The sequence below is a fragment of the Cervus canadensis genome, chromosome 22 (assembly GCF_019320065.1).
Source record: "Cervus canadensis isolate Bull #8, Minnesota chromosome 22, ASM1932006v1, whole genome shotgun sequence".
Lineage (NCBI taxonomy): Eukaryota > Metazoa > Chordata > Mammalia > Artiodactyla > Cervidae > Cervus > Cervus canadensis.
Window position 1 is genome coordinate 14,272,023 of NC_057407.1, and position 23,227 is coordinate 14,295,249.

At 42.1% G+C, this 23,227-nt stretch overlaps 1 protein-coding gene across 4 annotated transcripts in view; it reads left to right on the top strand.

Moving 5' to 3' along the window:
- The window catches only part of CACNA2D3 (calcium voltage-gated channel auxiliary subunit alpha2delta 3), an 853,893-nt gene that overhangs the window by 571,987 nt on the left and 258,679 nt on the right, over positions 1-23,227 (top strand). For all 4 annotated transcript variants that reach the window (XR_006264409.1, XM_043442153.1, XM_043442156.1 and 1 more), the window contains exons 12-13: positions 5,743-5,821; positions 18,250-18,383. Coding sequence is in view for 3 of the 4 variants with exons in the window: in XM_043442153.1 (XP_043298088.1) it covers positions 5,743-5,821; positions 18,250-18,383 (213 nt within the window). In the remaining variant the exon portion in view is untranslated. The remainder of the gene's footprint in view (positions 1-5,742; positions 5,822-18,249; positions 18,384-23,227) is intronic.

Sequence of the window (23,227 nt, forward strand, 5' to 3'; positions counted from 1 at the left end):
ATTAGGCACCTGTTGTCTGTCCAAGTTCATTCCCTACACTCTCTCCTACTGGACTTCACTTCATCCACACTGGTCTTATCAATATCCCTTGAGTAGCCCTATCTCAAGACTTTGTACCTTCAGCTACCTTCACCTGGAACAATCTTCCCCAATAGCCATATGTCTTGCTCCCCTACCTCCACCCACATTTTGTCCAGATCTCTGCTCAAGTATCACCTTATCAGGGAGGCCTTCCCTTCCTCCCTTTCTAAAATAGCAGCCGTCGAAGACCCAGAGGAATCGGGTGGAGAGGGAGATGGGAGGGGGGATCGGGATGGGGAATAAGTGTAAATCTATGGCTGATTCATATCAATGTATGACAAAACCCACTGAAATGTTGTGAAGCAATTAGCCTCCAACTAATAAAAAAAAAAAAAAAAAAAAAAAAAAAAAAACTAAAATAGCAGCCGTCATCACTGTCCATTGTTTAATTATTTCTTCTTTTATTTCTTCATAAGCTTTTAATTTGACAATTACCTAAATGTTGCATATGAATCTGCCATTTATCATCTGTTTTACTCTCATGAGAATGTATGCTCCCTGAGCACAGAGAGGTTTTTTTTTTCTCTTCATCCATTGTATCCCCAATACCAAGAATGGGCCCTGGCACATAGTTGGTGCTCAGAAGTTACTTGTGACAGATGGATGATGGATTCTTGGACTGTCTCAAAAGCCAGGGCTTCAACACTGAAGTGAGTTGTGAGGGCAGCAACAGCCTGTTTGCTGGCTGTGCAATTGCCCCATTATGGCTCTACTGGCAGCCAGTTTCCCTCCCGTCTTTTAATGTCTGTAGAAAGGAAATAATTTGATTCATTATCTTCACAAGGGGACTTCCCTGATAGCTCAGTTGGTAAAAGTCCACCTGCAATGAAGGAGACCCCAGTTCGATTCCTTGGGTTGGGAAGATCCCGGTGGAGAAGGGATAGGCTACCCACTCCAGTATTCTTGGGCTTCCCTGGTGGCTCAGTTGGTAAAGAATCTGCCTGCGGTGCAGGAGACCTGGGTTCGATCCCTGGGTTGGAAAGATCCCCTGGAGAAGGAAAAGGCTACCTACTCCAGTATTCTGGCCTGAAGAATTCCATGTCCTGAATAGTCCATGGGGTCGCAAAGAGTCGGACACAACTGAGTGACTTTCATATTCAACAACATCTTCACAAAGTCAAGCTACCCTATGTTCACCAAAGGTAGAGAGGAATGGCACCCCTCTATGTTTTTGGAGAGAATTGCATCTATATGAGCAAGAAGCAACAGTCTGTTTTGGAAAAACTGGACTGAGTTCTTTATGTCATCTGGGAAACTTTATACTAAGTAGATTAAGTGACTTTGAACTTGGAAATATCCACATCCTAGCAGTTTATTGAGCTTTATTGGATTTGTAGAACATTTAAAGACCATCCAAACTCAACTGGGAGATCAAAATGAACTAACAGGTTGATGCAGACCTCTCCCCTTCTGCCTTTTTGCAGCAGTACTGAAAGTGATGCCCTCATGCCTGTGGATGATGAACACAAAGACCTGGCTTTCTGGTGTGTTTTGCTGTGTCCTGATAACTTCCCTGGTCTGATCTTTGCCACGGACCCTCCCCATTGCCATCCGTGCTGTGAACCGGACCTTCAGAACTATCCCTATTGCCTCTGCTAAGGAGCCTTGCCATATATTGTAAAAGTAGTTGGCCTCAAGGCAGATTTGTTAAAGTTTATTTGATGGAGGTTCTTAAGAAATAAATCCCCAATTATTGGAAATAAAATCCATCAGGTTACAGAATCTGCTAGAGGCAGAAATTAGCAATTTGACTGTTAGTCACAGAGGTTTTGCATTCATTTCATTGAGCAATGGAAGTAAGGCAGCCCACTCTGCAAGATGCAAGGACAGAACTTAATTTCCACATATCATCTCTTCTCCTTTTTGATTTTCACTGGTAAATTTACTCTTCCTATGTCCTTGAAGAATGGTTCAGGAAGTAGCAGTGTCATTACTTTATTTTCATTTAAAATGATCTTCAATTATTAAAGCTATGTTTATTCATTTGTAAAAACATTCAGAGGATATAGAAGTTTACAGAGTAAAACGTGTAAGTCCCCTTTTAGAAAAAAAACAGGATTCTGTGCTACACAATATTCCACAACTTGCTTTCCCCCTTGCTAATTTATAATGGATATATTTCTTATGAGTACATAGCTGTATGATATTCCACTACATGAATGTCCCAAGACTTTTTAGACAATTGGCTATCAAAAGAAACTAGGGATTTAGCAGGTTTTAATCATTACAAATGATCAGTCTTGGGTGTTCATTGGAAGGACTGATGCTGAAGCTGAAACTCCAATACTTTGGCCACCTCATACAAAGAGTTGACTCGTTGGAAAAGACCCTGATGCTGGGAGGGATTGGGGGCAGGAGGAGAAGGGGACGACAGAGGATGAGATAGCTGGGTGGCATCACCGACTCGATGGACATGAGTTTGAGTAAACTCCGGGAGTTGGTGATGGACAGGGAGGCCTGGTGTGCTGTGATTCATGGGGTCGCAAAGAGTTAGACACGACTGAGTGACTGAACTGAACGTCATTCAGAAGTGAACTGAGCTGAATCATTACAAATAATAAAGGTGAATATCTTTAGCCTTTTACAATTTTGTGTATTTATGAAAATGTCTAAAACCAAGTCATAGGACTTTAAGAAGACATGCATTGTACAACTCTTCATACTCCTGTGACTTCGTGTCATCTCTGTTATCTGCATGGCCCCCACAGGCATTTTATTTGTTATCCTGACTATAAGATAAATTCCTAAAAGTAGAATTACTCAGTCTGAAAAAACTACAAATATAAAATGCTATTGTTACACTGCGCTCCAAAATATTTATTTTGGAATAAAGTCCCTTTATGCTGTTGCCAGTTGAAAGGCATTATTGTGAGAAATCCAGGGCATGAACCCAGTATTGTTTGATTATGTTTATTTTATAGGCAAAGAGACAACGAGTCATTTCCATGCCATTTCTAGCTCAAATAAGGGGGCCAGTACACTGGAAGCCAAAGACTGCACGTAAATGGAAATATTTAACATGATCCTGATTTTTCTTTCTTAAGCAATCAAATGCAAACCAACCAAACAAGTATAATGCTATAGATCTCTGCACACACCTGAGCCAAGGGATGGTGCTGACTAGAGAAGCTGTGGTAGTGTCAGCAGGAGAGGCAACAGTGCTGGTGAGGGGTTCATGGTGCTGGTTTTTACGGTTGTGGTTGTAGCTCAATTATTGTTGCACAATCATGTCTGGTCTGAAGTTTGATGCAGTCCTACTGGTTTTCCAGATATGCTGCGATCTTTTAAAATCAGGAACTATAGACATTTTTCTAATGGTTCACAGTGTTGTTTGGGGTTTTAACTTTGCCCCCAGGAGAGAACTCAGTTTATTCTCTGGTTCTGCACCTGGATGGCAGAGGAGGTTTGGCACCTGCAAGTGCCTTTGCTCACAACAAATACGCTGTTTTGTGTCAGGTCTTTGCCTTTTGCCTGCAAAGATAGACTCATAGCTTCATTCTCTAGAGCTCTCTCTTGTGCTTCCTGCTTTGTTAAAAACTTGCTTTCTGCAGTTTTTTTTTTTTTTTTTGTAATCAGTCTGAAGCTTCCTTTTAAATAACTTGAATTACAAATGAAAGCTGAATATTTATTTAAAAAAAAAGAAAAGCCTGGGACTGGTTCGGCTCCTGTGGGGGCTAGTTCTAGGTCTTGCAGCTGGTTGGGCTGACAGAACCAGCATCTCCAGGAAATTAAGAGTAGACCTCAGTGTTATCCTGAGGTCTTGGAAGACCTCTCTTATTATATCAGGACTTGATGAAACTGAGCAAGTTTACCTCACTTTACTTAATTGAGTCTCAATTTTCCCCCAAATCAGTCATCTTCAGCTAAAGCCACCAGTGGCCAGGCAGGAAAAGTGAGGAGGGGACAGCTCTGTGTAGAAAGGTCAGTGGTAACCGGTTAGGGCATATGAGGTTGCATCTTCTTTTTTTTTTTTTTTCCCCAAAGACTCAGAATCTCCTAATTAAAAAAAAGAAAAGTATCCATCCTCCCTGTGTGATTCCATTGGGAATAGTGTCCAAAAGAGCTAAGAAAACGGGAGAGGCAAAGGCATGTGTGTCTGCTCATGCCCTGGAAGCCCCCTTGCAGGTGCTGTGATGGATGAAATGACTGCCTCACTGAACACAGATGAGGACAGACTAAGGCAGCACAGTGATAATGTGTGTGTAAGCATCTCTTTAAGCTGGAAATAAACCATCCCATAAGAACTAGTCTTCAAGTTATGTCTCAGACAAGAGGGTACTCATAGCTAAAACAGAGTCTTCCTTTTCACAGTCAGCTATGAGTATTTACGTTTTTATCCAGTCATGTACTGAGTTGTAACGTTCCAAGTTGTGTGCCCCATCAAAGCAGAACCACCCTTATTCCTTGTCAGCTGGACGGTCTAGTGGAGCTCAACCTCACAGATGTAAGCGCACAAGATACTAGTTCACTATAGTCGAAGTGAAGGCTCTAAAGGAACGGTAGGGATTCCCGACCCAGACTGACTGAGCGGAAGGGACATCACCTGGAAAGATTTTGGGGCCACATATGGAACATAATTCATTTAACACCATGTCTGAATTTTACTCAGTCACAAACCATTGTTCAAGGACTGACTTGACCTGCTGGGAGAGTTTTGTTTGGACTGCGTGGTGCTGATCCACATACCATTTAAAGTTTAAACTGCGTGCTGGGCTCAGTCGCTTCAGTTGTGTCAGACTCTTTGCAACCTATGGACTGTAACCCGCCAGGCTCCTCTGTTCATGGGATTCTCCAGGCAAAAATACTGGAGTGGGTTGCTGTGCCCTCCTCCAGGGGATCTTCCCAACTCAGGTATCGAACAGATATCTTCGGCATGCTCCTGCATTGCAGGCTGGTTCTTTACCCACTGAGCCACCTGGGAAGCCCAAAGTTTAAACTAGAGGATTTTAACCCTTTTTATTTCTTGGTTTTCTTCCATCTAACCCTCATGTACAACTTTGGGAAGTGGGTTGCGCTTTTTTTTCAAAGAATTCTGGCCTTATGAGAGATTTGAGAAGGCAGTAGAAAATGAGAGATTCAAGGTTTTACATGTGTTCTTGAGTCTTCAGGAGCCAAACTTTAGGAAGGCTAGAGAGGGTTTCCTTTGGTCTCCTGGCTACAGGCTGTGCCTCTCATTCCAATTAATTACCACAACAGATGGTAAGAGAGTGTCTGCAGCCTGTCCTCACCACTGAGGGAGGGGGGCATGCCGAGGGTCTTTCAGTGATGTTTCTATTCCCAAGAAGAGCACACTTCGTACTTCCTGTACAGATGAGGAAAATGGTTGCCGATTTGGTCCAGACCTGGATGATCTCTGTCCATATGTGCGTAGCAAACCCAGGCCTACAATGCTGCCAGTCTCCTGTTTCAAGTTATTCTTCTCTGTTGCAAGTTGCACACCGAAAAACAACCACCACCAGTGCCATATGGTTTAAAAGATCAAAGACCCAGTTCTGAATATATTTCTAGCTGACTGTACTTCAAATGTCTTAAACATGTTTCTACAGATGGGGGGCTTGGAGCATTAAAGAGGTAAACCACATGTGTGTGAGCTGTGCTTGTGGTCTGGGCAGGAGGGTGAAAAGTGAAAACCACTGATCTGTGCGTTCCTCTTCCTCTTAGGTTCGCATCTTCACGTACCTCATTGGACGAGAGGCTGCTTTTGCAGACAATCTCAAGTGGATGGCCTGTGCCAACAAAGGTAGGTCCCCTGATGAGTTCAGTTCTGAATAACTTCTCTGTGGATGTGCAGAAATAGAGATAGTCATGAGGAAGTGGAGAATTCTACCAGAAGGCTGTGAATTCTTAGATAAGGTCTGGATGTTTCTAAATTATTATGATCGATTTGGAACAGATTTCTCCAAAAATGTATGTAAAACGTTGAGGTTATAGTAAAGTGGAATGGTTAAGCCGTTCTACTCTATTCCTTAGTAGCTGAGTGACTTTGGGAGAATTACTATGGCAGAACCATTTACTGTGCACCAAATATCAATGTGCTCACCATTCCCAGCCACCTTGCACTAGTTCAATAGGCCAGTAGGCTTTAAGCAAATCCAACCTGGGTCATTTATGAGCTAAAACACATATGGGCTGATGTGGTGGTGTCTACACTCTCTTCTGCTCTTGTGAACTCTGAAGTGACATAACAGGATAGATGAGATAGTGAGGGGGCTATGCTTTTGATTTTCTTTTTCTTCTTGGTTTATTTCTATATCCCATGGCATTTTTCTTGTCTATACATAGACTTTCTCTGCTAGGGCATGTGCCTATCAAAAATAGCTATCTCATGCCTGCTGCTAAGTCATATCAGTCATGTCTGACTCTTAGTGACCCCATGGACTGTAGCCTACCAGGCCCCTCTGTCCATGGGATTTCCCAGGCAAGAGTACTGGAGTGGGTTGCCATTGCCTTCTCCCATCCCATGCCTAGCATACTCATTTGTTCATATAACACCTGTGTGAAAAAATGAGCTTATATCTCCTCCATTTGAGATTGATTCAGTTCAGTTCATTTGCTCAGTAGTGTCCGACTCTTTGTGACCCCATGAACTGCAGCTAGCCAGGCTTCCTTGTCCATTACCAACACCCAGAGCTTGCTCAAACTCATGTCCATCGAATTGCTGATGCCATCCCACCATCTCATCCTTTGTCGTCCCCTTCTCCTCCTGCCTTCAATCTTTCCCAGCATCAGGGTTTTTCCAGTGAGTCAGTTCTTCGCATCAGCTGGCCAACGTATTGAAGTTTCAGCTTCAGCATCAGTCCTTCCAATGAATATTCAGGACTGATTTCCTTTAGGATTGACTGGTTTGATTTCCTTGCAGTCTGAGGGACTCTTAAGAGTCTTCTCCAACACCACAGTTCAAAAGCATCAATTCTTCAGTGCTCAGCTTTCTTGATATTCTCACATCCATACATGTCTACTGGATAAACCATAGCCTCGACTAAGATGGACCTTTGTTGTCTCTGCTTTTTAATAAGCTGTCTAGGTTGGTCATAACTTTTCTTCCAAGGAGCAAGCATCTTTTAATTTCATGGTTGCTGTCACCATCTGGAGTGATTTTGGAGCTCAAAAAAATAAAGTCTCTCATTTTTTCCATTGTTTCCCCACCTATTTGCCATGAAGTGATCAGACCAGATGCCATGATCTTAGTTTTCTGAATGTTGAGCTTTAAGTCAACTTTTTGACTCTCCTCTTTCACTTTCATCAAGTGGCTCTTTAGTTCTTCTTTGTTGTCTGCCGTAAGGGTGGTATCATCTGCATATCTGATGTTACTGGTATTTCTCCCAGCAATCTTGACTCCAGCTTGTGCTTCATCCAGCCCCGCATTTTGCATGATGTACTCTGCATATAAGTTAAATAAGCAGGGTGACAATATATAGCCTTGACATACTCCTTTCCTGATTTGGAACTAGTCTGTTGTTCCATGTCTGGTTCTAACTTGCTTCTGGACCTGCTTATAGATTTCTCAGGAGGCAGGTCAGGTGGTCTGGTATTCCTATCTCTTTAAGAATTATCCGCAGTTTGTTGTGATCCATGCAGTCAAAGGCTTTGGCATAGTCAATAAAGCAGAAGTAGATGTCTTTCCTGGAACTCTCTTGCTTTTTCGATGATCCAGTGGATGTTGGCAATTTGATCTCTGGTTCCTCTGCCTTTTCTATATCCAGCTTGAACATCTGGAAGTTCACAGTTCATGTACTGTTGAAGCCTGGCTTGGAGAATTTTGAGCATGACTTTGCTAGCGTGTGAGATGAGTGCAATCGTGCAGTAGTTTGAACATTTTTTGGCATTGCCTTTCGGATTGGAATGAAAACTGACCTTTTCCAGTCCTGTGGCCCCTACTGAGTTTTCCAAATTTGCTGGCATATTGAGTGCAGCACTTTAACAACATCATCTTTTAGAATTTGAAAAAGTAAAACTGGAATTCTATCACTTCCACTAGCTTTGTTCGTAGTGATGCTTCCTAAGGCCCACTTGACTTTGGACTGAAGGATGTCTGGCTCTAGGTGAATGATCACACCATCTTGGTTATCTGGGTCATGAAATATTTTTTGCATAGTTCTACTATGTATTCTTGCCACCTCTTCTTAATATCCTAACTGATTAGCAACTCTAAATTCTGATTTCAAGCCTCCTTCTTCCTCCCCCCTGCAAAATTATGACACCCAGATTGGGCAAGGTCTTCCCCATCCTGAATTACATAGGCAAAGATAAGCCCACAAAGAAAAATACCAACAAATATGCTCTGCAGGACTAAGCTTTGAGGGTAAATGGATATGGAAACTTCTCAGAATATATGTGTATAGCCAAGCAAGTAAACCTCTGCCTCAGTTTTCTTTGCTTCACATTGTCTTTAATTATCTGCTTCTACTTGAAGCAAGTCTCAACTTCCTCATCTAAAAAGTGGAACTCTGCTTGAAAGATTTGAACATTTCCTTGAATCTCTAGAATAACATGTTCAATTATTTTAGCTTATTGGCTGGCCCACCTCACTCAAAGGTATCAGTAATTCTGATTGTCTCAGACTTGGCTTCATTTGAGGGGGGGATATAAAAAAAGAAGTAGGCACAGGGAGATGAAGGCTGCATGGATCTTAGATTGCCTCTGAGTAAAGAGACCATTGAATAATTTTTGGAACTTTGTTGACATTTGAACGAGCTACACTTTCCCTAATTTTTCCTTGATTTTGTGGTCTTGAAAAAAGACTCCTTTCCATTTTTTTTTTAATTTTTAAAAGTTTTTCTGTTATTTCTGCCACATCAGACTGCAATTCTTCCCATCAGCGAGTATGCATTTAGTCATGGGATATTGTTTTTACCACTGTCTGTGTCCAGCTGATGAAAATTACTGAAGTTGAAGTCTTGTCTTAATCAACTAATATTACACCATAATTTAGTTTTAGTCATTGTTTATAAGAATCCTTGAAGCATCCTTTTGAAGACATTTTAGTCAGCTCAGAGTATTTCAGGGCCTGGCCATAGAATATAGATTTGTAAGTTCTGAGTGCGGCACTTGGAAAATCCAAGGAGGTAATAGTAGCTGCTTAGCTGGCCCAGCCGCTTGATTCTGCTGTGATTCTCCTTCTCTTCCTGTCCAAATCCAGTTGTTTCCTTCCCTGCCAGAGTCAGTCCCTCACAATAGTTCCACCTCCCTACTCTGCTTCTCTTCTAAAGGTCTTTGAGAATAAAATGCCATTGTTTGCCACTCTTCAAAGTAGCAGTTGCCATCAAAATGTCAGGTTCCAGTCATCTGTGCCCATATAAACATCGGCTTTGTGTTGCGTCAGTTATGAGGTTTAGCCCACGTAACGTCGGTGAGCAAGTATTCTTCTATGGTCATTAATTAAATCATTGTTTATACTCTCAGATTGTTATAGTATGGAGGCAGCATAACATTTTTCATCTCAAGTGACATGAGGTCCAGGGAGGCTTCTTCCCCACCCACCACATATTTTTGCCCTGACTCAGCCAAGTTCTTCAGTGAAATGAAACATTAGCATTTGGGGACCAGAGCGGATCCAGGGAAGCCCAGAGAGAAGGCTATTGACTGACTGACCAGAGTGACCCTGGGGAGGAGCGGGAGTCGTCATGGCCAGCACACTGTCCCCGGGTCAGTGGTCAAGGACCTGCTATCGGCGCAAAACTTCTTGCTTGGAAGCCTGGTAGCCATGAGACAGTTCTCAAGTCAGCGGACCTCTGGAAATAAGTATCTGGGCATATTCATATCCCTTACAGGAGTTCTCTGCCTCCTCCATTCCACTAGCAAAATCCAGAGAGGCCTGGAGCTCATTGGTTTGTCTCATTTTATGCATAAGTAGGTCCTATCTTGAGGGAACCAGCCCTAATGAGGCAAAGCAGCAAACCCCATTTTAAATACATTAAAACAATCATTGCCACTGTAGAATGGCTTATTGGAATTTAAAATTCTACGTTCACACTGTTGGATAAACAAGTGAACTGAGAAAACTGAAAGAGGGGCCAACTAGCCCAGATACTCCATAAAGCCTTGATGACCTTCTGTAATGTTCACTGTGCCAAGATTTTAAATAAGCACTGCCTGATTCTCCTTCAAAACTCATGGTAAATGGAGTGTTTTCCAGCTGTGCAAATAAAGAGGGGTCTCTGTGTTTGGTTCTCAACCTATCCGTCATCATTAGGTCGAATGGAAATGCCACATGAGTCTCTCTTGGTTGTCTGCTTAACCTGTCCCTTTTTAATAAGCTCATGGTCATTCTCTCCTTGTTTGAAAGAGAGCTGGTGGCCTGAGCCCTCCTTGGAAGTTCAGACCCATAGCATTTTTCCACTAGAAATCTCTTAACCTCACTATACATTTCCAAGTGTCAAATTTATGAAGCCAGAATGATTGTTTAGAGTAGGGGAAAATGGCAATTAAATTTGTTTTGCTATTTCAGAAAAGGTAGAAGAAGGCAATTGGCATTTATTCTGATACCTTTGTGTAATTCTTTTTTTTTTTGTACTCTTTGACTAACAGCTCTCCAGCTCCCCAATTCCCAGCCCCTGCTTAACCCTCTTTTGACTCTGTTGCTATGATTTTCACTTTTTAAAAATTCCACATTGAAGTGATATGATACAGTATTTGTCTTTCTCTATCTCACTTGTCTCATTTAGCAAGATATACTCAAGGTCCATAGATGTTGTTGCAGATAGCAGGATTTCCTTCTTTCTCATTCTGATTAATATTCTTGTGTGTGTGTGCGTGCACTCATGGTACCTTTTTTATTCATTTGTCCATTAACAGAGACATTTTTGTGCACATTCCGTAGAACTTGAGAATTATAGTGGAAAGAGTAAGAGTTGTGAAGATTTAAGTGGTGTTACTGTTGTTAATAACAACTAAGGGTGACAACTGCTTAGTAAGTGCCAGGTAGAGTGTAGAGTACTTTTTTGTATATTTCTCTTTTGACCCTCATTACAGCTGGATAGGGTGCATGAAAAGGAAGGAAACTGAGACTGAGAGAGACTACCAGCTTACCCCAGGTTGCCAGCTAGCAGGTGGCAGAGCCAGATTCAGGCCCAGTTGATCTGATGTCTGAGCCTAACTCTTCACCAGGGTGTGAGGTTGCTTCCCTGTAGGGAAAAGAAAGTTGTGGTTCATAGAAGAATGTTTCCCATGATTTTAGAGACTCTAGGAAAAGAAATGTAGCTGTTGAGAAAGGAATTTAATGGTCCATAGCTAATAAAGACTGGGGCTGGGACTTACACCCAGCCTTCCAGAAATGGTCCTGCTTCAGTTTGTGTAGGCATGCGGTCCATTTTCTGACATTTTACAAATGGAGACATTAAGGCTCTCTGAGGAGACCAAGAGGGGCTGCAGGCAAGCCAGCATTCCTGGCTCCACAGTGTGATCCTTTAAATTGTTTTCTAACATGAAATTTGAGATTAAAAATTTCATATTATTCATACACAAAAAGGCTTGCTCCTAAATCAGAGGTTCTGGCTGATACTGGTCGTTTTACACTTAGGAGCCCTCTTCTTCAGATGCCACAGGCCCACTGAGGACCCTGGCTCCCCACCGGAGTGGTCATTCTTCCTTGGTTTGTCCTTTCCAGTTCGTCAGACATGTGCCCTTCACCTCTCAGGGCCCTTGGACTGTTCTTTGTAAGATTCCAAGGTCATGTAGAGGTAGAAAATTGTTTATAAACTGCATTTTTTCTATAGAAAAAAAGTGATTTTCAGTAGTGTGTAGTGATAAAGAGGATGAAGATGGGGCAGACTATTGTGAGGATCTTCCCAGAACACTGTTGCTCCCTAAGGGGATGCACACCAGGTAACACCAACAACATCACTGCCCACCTTACTGCCCTGAGAAGACTGGAACTTGGTCACTGTTTTCATCCTGCCTTATGTCAGAGGGGAAACGAGTCTTTGAAAAGACTCAAAGGGAGCAGTGCTCATTCACACTGAAGGTAGAACTAGGACCTTATCTGACGAGGTAGATAGCCATGGTTTCCCACCAAGGAACAGACTCTGGGGTCCCTCAGATCTGGTGTCATTGCAAAGTGGAGTGTTCAATGATGTGCTTTTGTAGCATCTCATGCAGAGGCAACTCTTAGATGTGGAACTCTTAAGAAATCTCTTAAGTAAGGGGAGTAAAATATCAGAAGTATAAAGCACCAGCCTGCATGTGGTTTATCACACTGAGTAGTGTAACCCAGAGTTCACAGGAGGCTCTGTAAGAGAATAAGGTAAATAAATTGATGTTGTGGAGAAAAATGAGCAGACCATTTGTAATAGGTGGCTAATTTTAGCATTAATTACTCCTTGGTAATTACCAAATGATTGCTGATTCTGTTTTCTTACATGATATATGAAGTCCAAAAAGGCACTAAAGAAGAGAATAAACATTCAAGAGCTAGGATTTAAAAGAAATAAAAAGAGGTGGAGGAAGGGGAGGAAAAGTGGCCAGTTGAATGCAGAAGGAGAATGAGGGAAGCATCTCTGGTTACAGCCGGAGTCCAGTCCTTAGCGACTTCCTGTTATTCATCAAAACGTACATTTGTTAACTAAAACTTCTATGAAAAACATTTGAAAACAAAAGAGACTCTTTCACAAAAGTTTTGCAGTTTAATGGGTTGAGGTTAGGTGATTAGATTTGCTTTAAGCTTTGCAGTATACATTATTCATATTATTTGTATAGTTCCAGCTTTTCTTACTTTTCTACATCTGCATCCCTGGCCTGGATACTGAAATGTAAGTTAGAACTTTGGTATTGTTTTGGGTATACTGCTGGTGCTAACTTCTGTGCATTTGCCAGGAACCTCATAGGGCAATCATATACTTCCCTACCCCATCTTCAACCTGTCCCAGCCACAGAGATACAAACAGCCCATTAGGGGTATCTTTCCAGGGGAGGGCCTCTGAGCAGCTGTGATGTCCCTTCCCTTTATAGGAAGAGGCGTTGTCTTCAGTTGTTAAGAGCAAAGATTTTGGAATCAAATGAATCTGGATTCAGATTGATCCAGGACAAATAACTGAATTCTTTTCTTTCTGTTTCCTCCTTATACAAGGAGCATACACCCCTGTTGAGCTGTTGTGTTACCCAAGTGTAGAGGCAGGTGACTCACAGTAAGACCTTGGTGAATGTCCGCGTCAGTGATGGCTCTCACAGACCTGTCTGCTGGTTCTGGGAATACTGCTCTGGAGAACATGGGCACCAGCTTTTTGTAACATTTTGTGGAGCCAATATTCCAGTGATAGAGGACAAAATAAACAAATAAATCAGAATTCGATATGGATGAATCTTAGGAAGAAAGTAAAGACTAGGTGAAATGAGAGGAAATGAGTTCAGACAGTTGACCCCTGAATGGTCAAAGGAGCCATCCTTGGAAAACTGGATAAATGGTGTGCTAAGCAGAGGGTACAGCAAGGGCAAGTGCCTGGGGAGGGTCAAGTGGATGGGCTTGGTGTGGGAGAGCAGACGGGGATGAGGTCATCCAGGTAGGCGGGGGCCTGGTGAGGGAGAGTCTTGGAGGTCAGGGAAGAAATCTGGATTTTATGCTAACTCTAAGTAGAAGCTGTTTTAAAATTTTAGGCGTGGAGATGATCTGCTTTATACTTCATGAGGCTCCAGTGGCTGCTGTCAGGCGTCTAGATAACAAGGAAGGGGATTTGTGGGGCCAGGGCCTATTGCTGTGCCCTGGGGCAGAGACAGTGGAGTCTGGAGTAGGGCCAGAGCAGTGGAGATGGGGAATTAGACTTGAGGCATATTTTAGAGATAGGGCCAGAAGAACATGCTGGTGGATTAGCGATGGGGTGGGTTGAGGAAATGATGGCTGTCAAGGATAATTCTTAAGTTTTTGGCCCAGTTGGATAGTGGCGTCATCGGCTGAGATGGGAAAGACCCCATGGGGGAGGAATGGGTTTGGCCAGGGAAATCAGGAGTTGGCTTTGGACGAGTTCAGTCTGAGAATCCTGCTAGTCATCCCTGTGGAGGTGTCAGGTATACAACTGGCTATGAGTCTGTTGCTCTGGGGAGAAGCCAGCTTTTTGTAACTTTTCAGAACTTTGATTATGATAAGCAAGGCCAAGTGAGGATGATCCCTCAGCTCCATCCCTTTCCAAATGTGTGACTGCTTTTCCTTCTCACTCCCCCTCTGTACTGAGAATCTGTCTCTCCCATCCCCCTCTTTCTATTTATTCCCTCTCTTCTCTTGGCCCTATTTTGGAAAGCCCAAATCAGGGATTTTTACTGTTGGCTTTGAGGATCAGAATGAAAACACAGACAACCGAGAAAAACTCCTCCCAAGAGAGGCTGTCTTTACTGCACATTTAGTACAGGAACCCAAAATAGGAATAGTACTGTACTGTGAATTGCTCACGCGGGTATCCCCTTGATCCAGAACCTTGGAGTTCTCTCCTCTTCCTTTCAACATGGCAACACATCTCTTGGTTTGTCCTCTGTGGTGTTTGTCTCTGTAAGACCCTTCATGCAGAGCCAAAGGTTTATCTACTAGAGAAGAGATGAAATGCTTTCTTTCCTGTTCAGACACTGTTTACAGTCATGGTTTATGGAGGGATGATAACTGTGGATGCTTCTGTCATCCAGCAATCTTCTTTAGAGCATGTTTTTCCCACTGTGCCTCCAAGAGGAGCCACCTGGAAGCCTTGCATGAAGAGTGATCTGGATGGATCTCTGTAGGTAGTGCCTGAACTCTGAGGGAGTGCCATGGTGCACATGGGCCCTGCTTCAGAATCCTGAGCTAAAGTATGGTCTCATCGGCCCCTTGGGCTGTTTCCACTGGGATGGGCGAGTCTCTGGCCTTGGCCAGGAGGGTGGAGTGGACAGGAGTGACGATGCATGTTAATTAGCACTGTGCAAAGCTGTCACCAGGAAGCCAGAAGCCACATGGTCCCAACCTGGTTTGGGGTTGGTACACCAAATTTAAACCAGCTGGCTTTTGTTTGGAAATGCCCTGGGAGGGTCCTGGTCCTTTCTGGATAACAAAAGGGCTGGCATTTCCTTACCCTGAGCCCTGTATTAAACACTAAGAGGTTCTGTAAACAGTACAGCCAGTGCTGTGACAGATCTGGCTTCAGAGGCACACATATCCTCTCTTGTTTGTTGGCAAGTAGAAGCTGGCATAAACTTAACTATGAGGGTCCTTATTTAGCGGCATGGGGAGGAAGCATGAATCCGTGTCCATCCAGTGTCCCCCTGCTTAAAAGGCCTCTGTGACCACTTGTCTGTTGGATAAAGTCTCAGCTCCTTCCCAAGATCTTATGTGACTGTCCCTCTGCCCATTCTTCTGATCTCATACCACCCTACCCCTCCTCACTCTCCCCCAGCCTTTTACTCCAGCCATTCTTAACTATTTGCACTTCCTGGAATGGATCTAACTCTGACTTTGAGCCTTTACTTACATTCCTTGCTTTGCCAGACACAGTCTTTAACCCCTCTTTTCTCTAGCTAACTGCTCCTCATCCTTCAGGGTTCAGCTGCACTAACTCTCCCTCAGGATAGCCAAGTGATTGACTCTCTCTTCTGTGTGCTTCTCTATCATGTTGATTTTGCTACTTTGTAATTGTCCGCTTCCACAGACCTCACAGGCCCCAGGAAGCAGGGGTCATGCTCATCTAGTTAACCTCTGCTCCACCAGTGCTAGGCACCAAGACAGCCTTCCATAAAATGTTTGAATGAAGGGCCCCATCCTGGGGATCCAGACCTGTGCTCTGTTCAGCCCTTTTCTTCTAACATTTCCTAACCCATAGCAAAGCCAACAGGATCCCTAGCTGAACAGGAGCATAGCAGTAGCTGAGCATAATGGCCTCTTCACCCTCAAGATGATAGCATGTTTAGAACTTTTTATGTTACTGACAAATCATGTCTACCCAGCATATTCAGAAGGCAGGTCTGGTACCACATGAGGGTTGAGCTGGAGTTTCAACCTCAAAGACACAAAGGGAACAATTCTGTAGAAGCAGAAGGTGTAGATTAAGAGACTTAAGCTTGATTCACCTTCAGTATTTGCCACTTGATACCTGTGAGAACATGGGTGAAATACCTGTGCTTGGTCTGCCTCAGTCATCTTATCTTTAAAGTGGGTACAGTCATCCTCCCTTCATCATGTTGTCAAGAGTAAATAAGGCTAAACTTATAAAGTGTTTAGCAAGTTTTGTGCGCCTTAGCAAATTAATTATAGGGTAGAGGGATAAATTGGGAGATTGGGATTGACATATGTATACTTCTATATATGAAATAGATAGTTAAAAAGGACCTATTATATAGCACAGGGAACTCTACTCTGTACTCTCTTATGATCTACATGGAAAAAGAATCTACAAAAGAGTGGAAATATGTGTATGTATAACTGATTCACTTTGCTATACACCTGAAACTAATACAACATTTTATTTTATTTTATTTAGGAACTTAATACTTAATTTTATTTTTTTTTTCAGTTCAAAATCTTTATTTTTTTTCCATTAATTTTTATTAGTTGGAGGCTAATTACTTTACAATATTGTAGTGGTTTTTGCCATACATTGACATGAATCAGCCATGGATTTACATGTGTTCCCCATCCCGATCCCCCCTCCCACCTGCCTCCCCATCCCATTCCTCTGGGTCTTCCCAGTGCACCAGCCCTGAGCACTTGTCTCATGCATCCAACCTGGGCTGGTGATCTGTTTCACCCTTGATAGTGTACTTGTTTCAGTGCTGTTCTCTCTGAACATCCCACCCTCGCCTTCTCCCACAGAGTCTAAAAGTCTGTTCTGTCCATCTGTGTCTCTTTTTCTGTTTTGCATATAGAGTTATCATTACCATCTTTTTAAATTCCATATATATGTGTAGTATACTGTATTGGTCTTTATCTTTCTGGCTTACTTTGCTCTGTATAATGGGCTCCAGTTTCATCCATCTCATTAGAACTGATTCAAAAGAATTCTTTTTAATGGCTGAGTAATATTCCATAGTGTATATGTACCATAGCTCCTTTATCCATTCGTCTGCTGATGGGCATCTAGGTTGCTTCCATGTCCTGGCTATTATAAACAGTGCTGCGAAGAACACTGGGGTCCATGTGTCTCTTTCAGTTCTGGTTTCCTCGGTGTGTATGCCCAGAAGTGGGATTGGTGGGTCATATGGCAGTTCTATTTCCAGTTTTTTAAGGAATCTCCACACTGTTCTCCATAGCGGCTGTACTAGTTTGCATTCCCACCAACAGTGTAAGAGGGTTCCCTTTTCTCCACACCCTCTCCAGCATTTATTGCTTGTAGACTTTTGGATAGCTGCCATTCTGACTGGTATAACACAACATTTTGTATAACACAACATTTTAAACCAACTATACTCCAATAAAAAATTTTTTAAAAATTAAAAAAAAATTATTTATAATGATATTATTATTTATAACTATTTATAACAATATGTAACTATAACTATAACAGCCTTTAAGTGATGTGCTTTGTAGTTTTTCCTGAATTTGTAAGTAATTTATTTGGAAATAAATACACTAAAATGAAATTAGGAAGGGGTTTACAAAATGGTATGTAAAGAGGACTCACTCTGTTTCTACCAGAGAAGGTGTATACATATATGTATAGACTGAGCGACTAAACAGAAAGAAAGCATCAGAAAGAAATTCTTCAGTGGATTAATGGGGGATTCTTCTGAGGGCTAGAGGCTTCCCTGGTAGCTGGGCTGGTAAAGAATCTGCCTGCAGTGCAGGAGACCGTGGTTCGATTCCTGGGTCAGGAAGTTCCCCTGGAGAAGGGATAGGCTACCCACTCCAATATTCTTGGGCTTCTTTGGTGGCTCAGCTGGTAAAGAATCCACCTGCAATGAAGGAAACTTGGGTTTGATCCCTGGGTTGGGAAGATCCCTTGGAGAAGGGAATGGCTATCCACTCCAGTATTCTGGCCTGGAGAATCCCATGGACTATACAGTCCATGGGATCGCAAAGAGTCGGGCATGACTGAGTGACTTTCACTCTGGGAGATGAGTCTGTGGTTGATCTTTATTTTATTCTTTCTGCTTGACTGTTCTCTTACATGAACACAGTGCTTGAAGTGGGTAGAGAGGAGACATAATACTGCTACAGAGACAAGGTGTGGGCATGCTCCTCAGTTGTAGCTCTGCCTGTCTTTACTAAAGGTGCTTCTCCATTGGCAGGATTTTTCACCCAGATCTCCACCTTGGCTGACGTGCAGGAAAATGTCATGGAATACCTCCACGTACTCAGCCGGCCCAAAGTCATCGACCAGGAACACGATGTGGTGTGGACTGAAGCGTACATTGACAGCACTGTGAGTACTTGGCGGCCCCAGGGGACAACCTGAGGGTGCCTCCTGGCACAGGAGAGTTTCCTTGGGTTTATTCTGAAAGTTGGCAGTTGTATTGTTTCTCCTCAATAACAGGTTCAATGACATCTTTCTTTTTGTACAGTTTGCATTGGTCTCTTGATAAGCAAGGTTGGTAACAAATCTTAATATCTGAGAATGCAGTAGGCTCTTCTGGAAGGTGTCTGGTCAGCACAGAAAACTCACTTTTGGCTTCTGTCTTCTCTACTTTGTTCCCTGTCTCACAAGTGTACAAATTCTCTCATTGTGGCCATGATAACAGACATGTTAGATTCAGTCCTCACCATCATCGGAGAAGCTCAGTCCTAGGAATGAATCTTGGGTCTCAACTTGGGAATGTGGAACCAAATTTCAGTTCTGACCGTGAATTGGAGTCACTGTAGAGACCATGGCTGCCTTTTCTTCCCATGGACAAGTGAGAAGATGCTTCCTTGGTGACTATATAGGTAGCGATTGTTATTGCAGCTGTGGCCGTGGGCTCATTCTAAATCTAACTTCCAAGCAAAAAAGATTCTAATGTTGAATTAGTTTAAAAGAAGTAGCGTTGCCAATCATCAAGTAATGGCTCAGTGGCTGGGTTTCTTGTGTAATTGCTGCGTGATTTTTCATAGTGATAATGAGTCTGATGGAGTGGCATTTTTCATTTATTGATTGTAAATGTTCTCAGAGGGCCCCTCTCCCATCATTTGTGTCAGGATTAACATCACATTAATCACTGTAACCCAGACACAGCCATCCTCAAGAGTGATCTCAGTGGCTGCTGTGGGCTGGGTTTTCTCTCCATGAATTCTCATTCCTGCTGCTTTTCTGGCAGCTGCAGGCAAATGCAGGGCAGGAGCAGCATGTGAGAACCCATCTCGGGGGACAGCACAGCAGTCTGCACCCCCCAAAGCCTTAAAAGCATACAGTGGGACCTTGGAAATACGAACTGGTCAGGAAAGGGTAGCCCTTTCCCAGGAGAAATCACCCTGAGCAGAGATGGGTCTTAAGCTGAAAAATTTAATAGTTCTGGTGTAGGAGAGACCAGGGAGACTGAAATTTTATCATGTTCAGAGTCTGAACCCAGTTTGGTTTAGAATCATAGAAGTGAAATAACTAAGCCACCCAGTTTGTGTCAGCATCATACTAACAGTAATAACAGAACAACAGTGGTGATGGTTTCATCTCTTCCTTGTACGTGTGATTGAGTAAGGCCAGGGAAGAGGAGAGGAGGAGGGTGGCCAGCCAGGATCAGAGTGATCCAGACACTCAGTGGTTCCCTGTACAAACTCTGAACATCCAGTTGGGTCTGTCATCTTGTTTCATCCTATCTAAAAAATATAGAACAGAGTCTCTATGGGACCATCACTTGGATACATAGAAACATCAGTCGAACTTCCAAAACAAAGTGAAGTTGCTCAGTCATGTCCAATTCTTTGCGACCTCATGGACTGTAGCCTACCAGGCTCCTCCGTCCATGGGATTTTCCAGGCAAGAATACTGGACTGGGTTCCCATTTCCAAAAAAAGACCTACCTACATATGGAAATTTTGTATGTCATAAAGCCGGTATCTCTAACCAGTGGGGCCAGGATGGGCTTAATAACTGCTTTTGGGGAAACTAGATAGCTATTGAGAAAAAGATAGAATTAGTTACTTTCTTCACATCATGCCCAAGAAAGAAATTCAAGGGGATCAGAGGCCTAAACTGTCGAAAATGAAACGAAAGCAGTAGGACAAAAATATAGTGAATTATTCTATGAGTCCAGAGAAAGGCTTTTAACAATGACTCCAAGATCGAGATGCAACATAAAGAAAAATAGGTTTGACTACTAATATAAACAAAACCCAACTTTTGTTAAGTAAAAAAATCACTAGAAGCAAAGTCAAAAAGCAAATGGTAAAATAGGAGAAAATATATGCAACATATACACATATAAAGAGTAATTCTAATGTGTAAAGAACTTTCAAAAATTAAAGGGAAAACCCCAAAATTCCTATAGAAAAAAATGAACAAAAGACATGAGCAGACAATTCACACAAAAATAATAAAAATGGTTTTTAAAAATATGAAGTATGTACAACTTTATACATAGTAATAAAAAGGCAAATAAAAGTATGGTGAGACACCATGTCTTTTACCTATAAGAGTACCAAAAATGAAAAGCTTTGTTGGTGCAGCTGTGGGAAAGAGACACTCGTATGTTGCTTGTGGGATGACAGAATGGGGCGTTCCTAGGAAGGAAGATGTACTTTCACCTCTTGACCCAGAAATCCTACTTCTAGGAATTAACCCTGAAGATAAACCTCCAGCAATCCAAAAATACATATGCACAAAGTTTGTTCACTGCAGAATTTCTTGTAATTTCAAAATATTGAACCTGGAGAAGGGATTGGTTGCCCACTTCAGTATTCTTGCCTAGAGAATTCCATGGACGGAAGAGCCTGTGGGCTTTATATAGTCCATGGGGTTGTAAAGAGTTGGACACAACTGACCAACTTTCACTTTCAGAATATTGAAAGTTACCTAAATCCCCAACCATAAGAGATCAATTGCATAAACTCTGGGACATGTATGTAATGGAGTCTTACTGTTAAAAATAAAACAGAAAAAAAGCCTGGAATATTTTGTGCCAGACACTAAAGTCATGTCAAAAAGCCTAGGAATCAGCATGAATGGGCTCTCAGTGGTCAGCTCTGGGACAATTTGAACCCCAAAATTAAAAAAAAGTAGAGTAATGGACTATAACTTGAATAAAACAGAAATCCATGTGTTCTAGATAAATAAACAAATTTCAGACAGATGAGCTACATAGGTGATGGAAGTGTGTGGGAAGGAGTGGAGTGTCCAGTGGGCAATGGAACGCCACCTGGTAGGTGTGGAGGGAGGGAGTCATTAGATTGAAAATCACCAGTGAACAGCTGTTTTAGTAAAGAATGGTTAGGGCAGTAGTCATCATCCATGGATGCTAAGCCTAGGGGAAAGTTTGATGATGGGTGGGATATTTTCATGGTCTCAAAGTACTTCCCTAGAGATTTTTGACTAGTTGGGAGGGGAAGAAAACAGTGAAAGAGAATCCAGCAAAATCTTGAGTGGGTCGCCAAATTACTGTCACCAATGAGAAGCTGATGGACATCATGCCTTTGGTGAAGGACACATGACACACATAGAGTATCCAGGCTGGGGTTACATAACCTGAAGATCCTGGGGAGGAAGAGGATAGAGCTTTGTATTAATGTAACATCTAGCTTTAGGTACTGTTAATTATTTAAATAAATTGCTCTAGATTTACTAATCACATACATACATACACAGTTACACACATTTATATGTTTATATATTGGGGGCAGTTACAAGAGAGGGAAAACCCATTGCTACAGCTGCTTTTCCACTAAAGAACTGACAGAAGAGGCAAAGAAAAAGATCTGGAAGCAGCTCTGGGCAAACAGTGCAGAGACATTGTCTTTGAAGTCTTGTGCTTCATCTTAAACATTTATATGAAATTTGCATTCTGTGCCATAATCATCTTTACTTACTTTAAAATAAAATAATGCTGTAAGTGGCTCACTATTAATTGAAATGCTGGGTGAAGATGACTGAGCTCATTTTTTCTGTCTCTTCAAGAATCTTTTGATGTACATAAAACTAAACCCCCAGAATATGCTTGTCCCTGAAGTGATAGCTCAGCACTGCCAATGTGTTCCCTCTTTGCATGTAACCCTGATAAATTAATCCCCCAGTAGAATGTTCTGTAGTAGATTCTTTATCATCTTGGTGGTTTTGAGAAACCTGTTGAGCTAGGAAGGACATTGGGAATGCCGTCTTCCCCTTGGCCTATTTGGGTGAGCAGCTACTGCTCCAACAGGTGCCTCGCTGGCCAAGGAAGCAACACCTCTTCAAACTAGTCCTCTGGGCCTATAACAACCATGGCAAGGGGAGATTCCCTTTGTTATTTACATGGAGTCAAAATCAGAATCATATGCTAAACTCACCTGCAGAGTCTCAATTCTAAGATGAGGCCACCAACTTTGGAACCAACCAGATGAAGAGGGTGTGGGAATCAGCAATTCCAAGTTCATTACCACCTGATCCATCCAAGGCAGTCTCAATCCAGGATTACCCTAACGTGTCCCAGCTTGTGGTAATAAAAGAGACCAAACTCAGGAGCAGCTGGCACTGGCATGATGACCCCATTTAATAATATGCTTTGGAATTTTTTTTGATATTTGAACATATTTATTATCTTCCCTAGCAACTTTCTTTAGAGCCTTTCCAAGACATTTGTTTACATAGTCAAGGAATAACAACTTTCTTTTTACATTCATAATATATGAATTTCAATAAGGTTGAATTAATTTATATAATTATGGCAAAATTACATCTGTTCTTCATCATAACATTTCTGCTAAACAACAGTGTCTCCAAGAGCCTGGTTCTCCTTGTTACATTGTAGTCTGAAGGTGGTTTTGATTCCATTAGGACTTGTGAACCTACTGATTTATTTATCATATTACCAAACACTAAGAAAGTAGGTACTAGTTGATTATCAAGTAAATTTGAACACTTGATCCCACAAGTTTGCTTAATTAACATAGTCTTAAAATCTTCTTTCTGTTTGGTTATCTTCTGGTGAAGGCAAAAATAATTCCTTTTTGCTTGACTCATCAGTTATGGTTGAAAACCCTGAAGTAACAAATATGATAATATAATTGATTTAATACTTAAGTGAATAGCTTGAAATGACCTGCAAGGATAGTGCTTTCCCTCCTTATTAATTATACATGCATTTATACAGTTCTGGCTCTGGACAA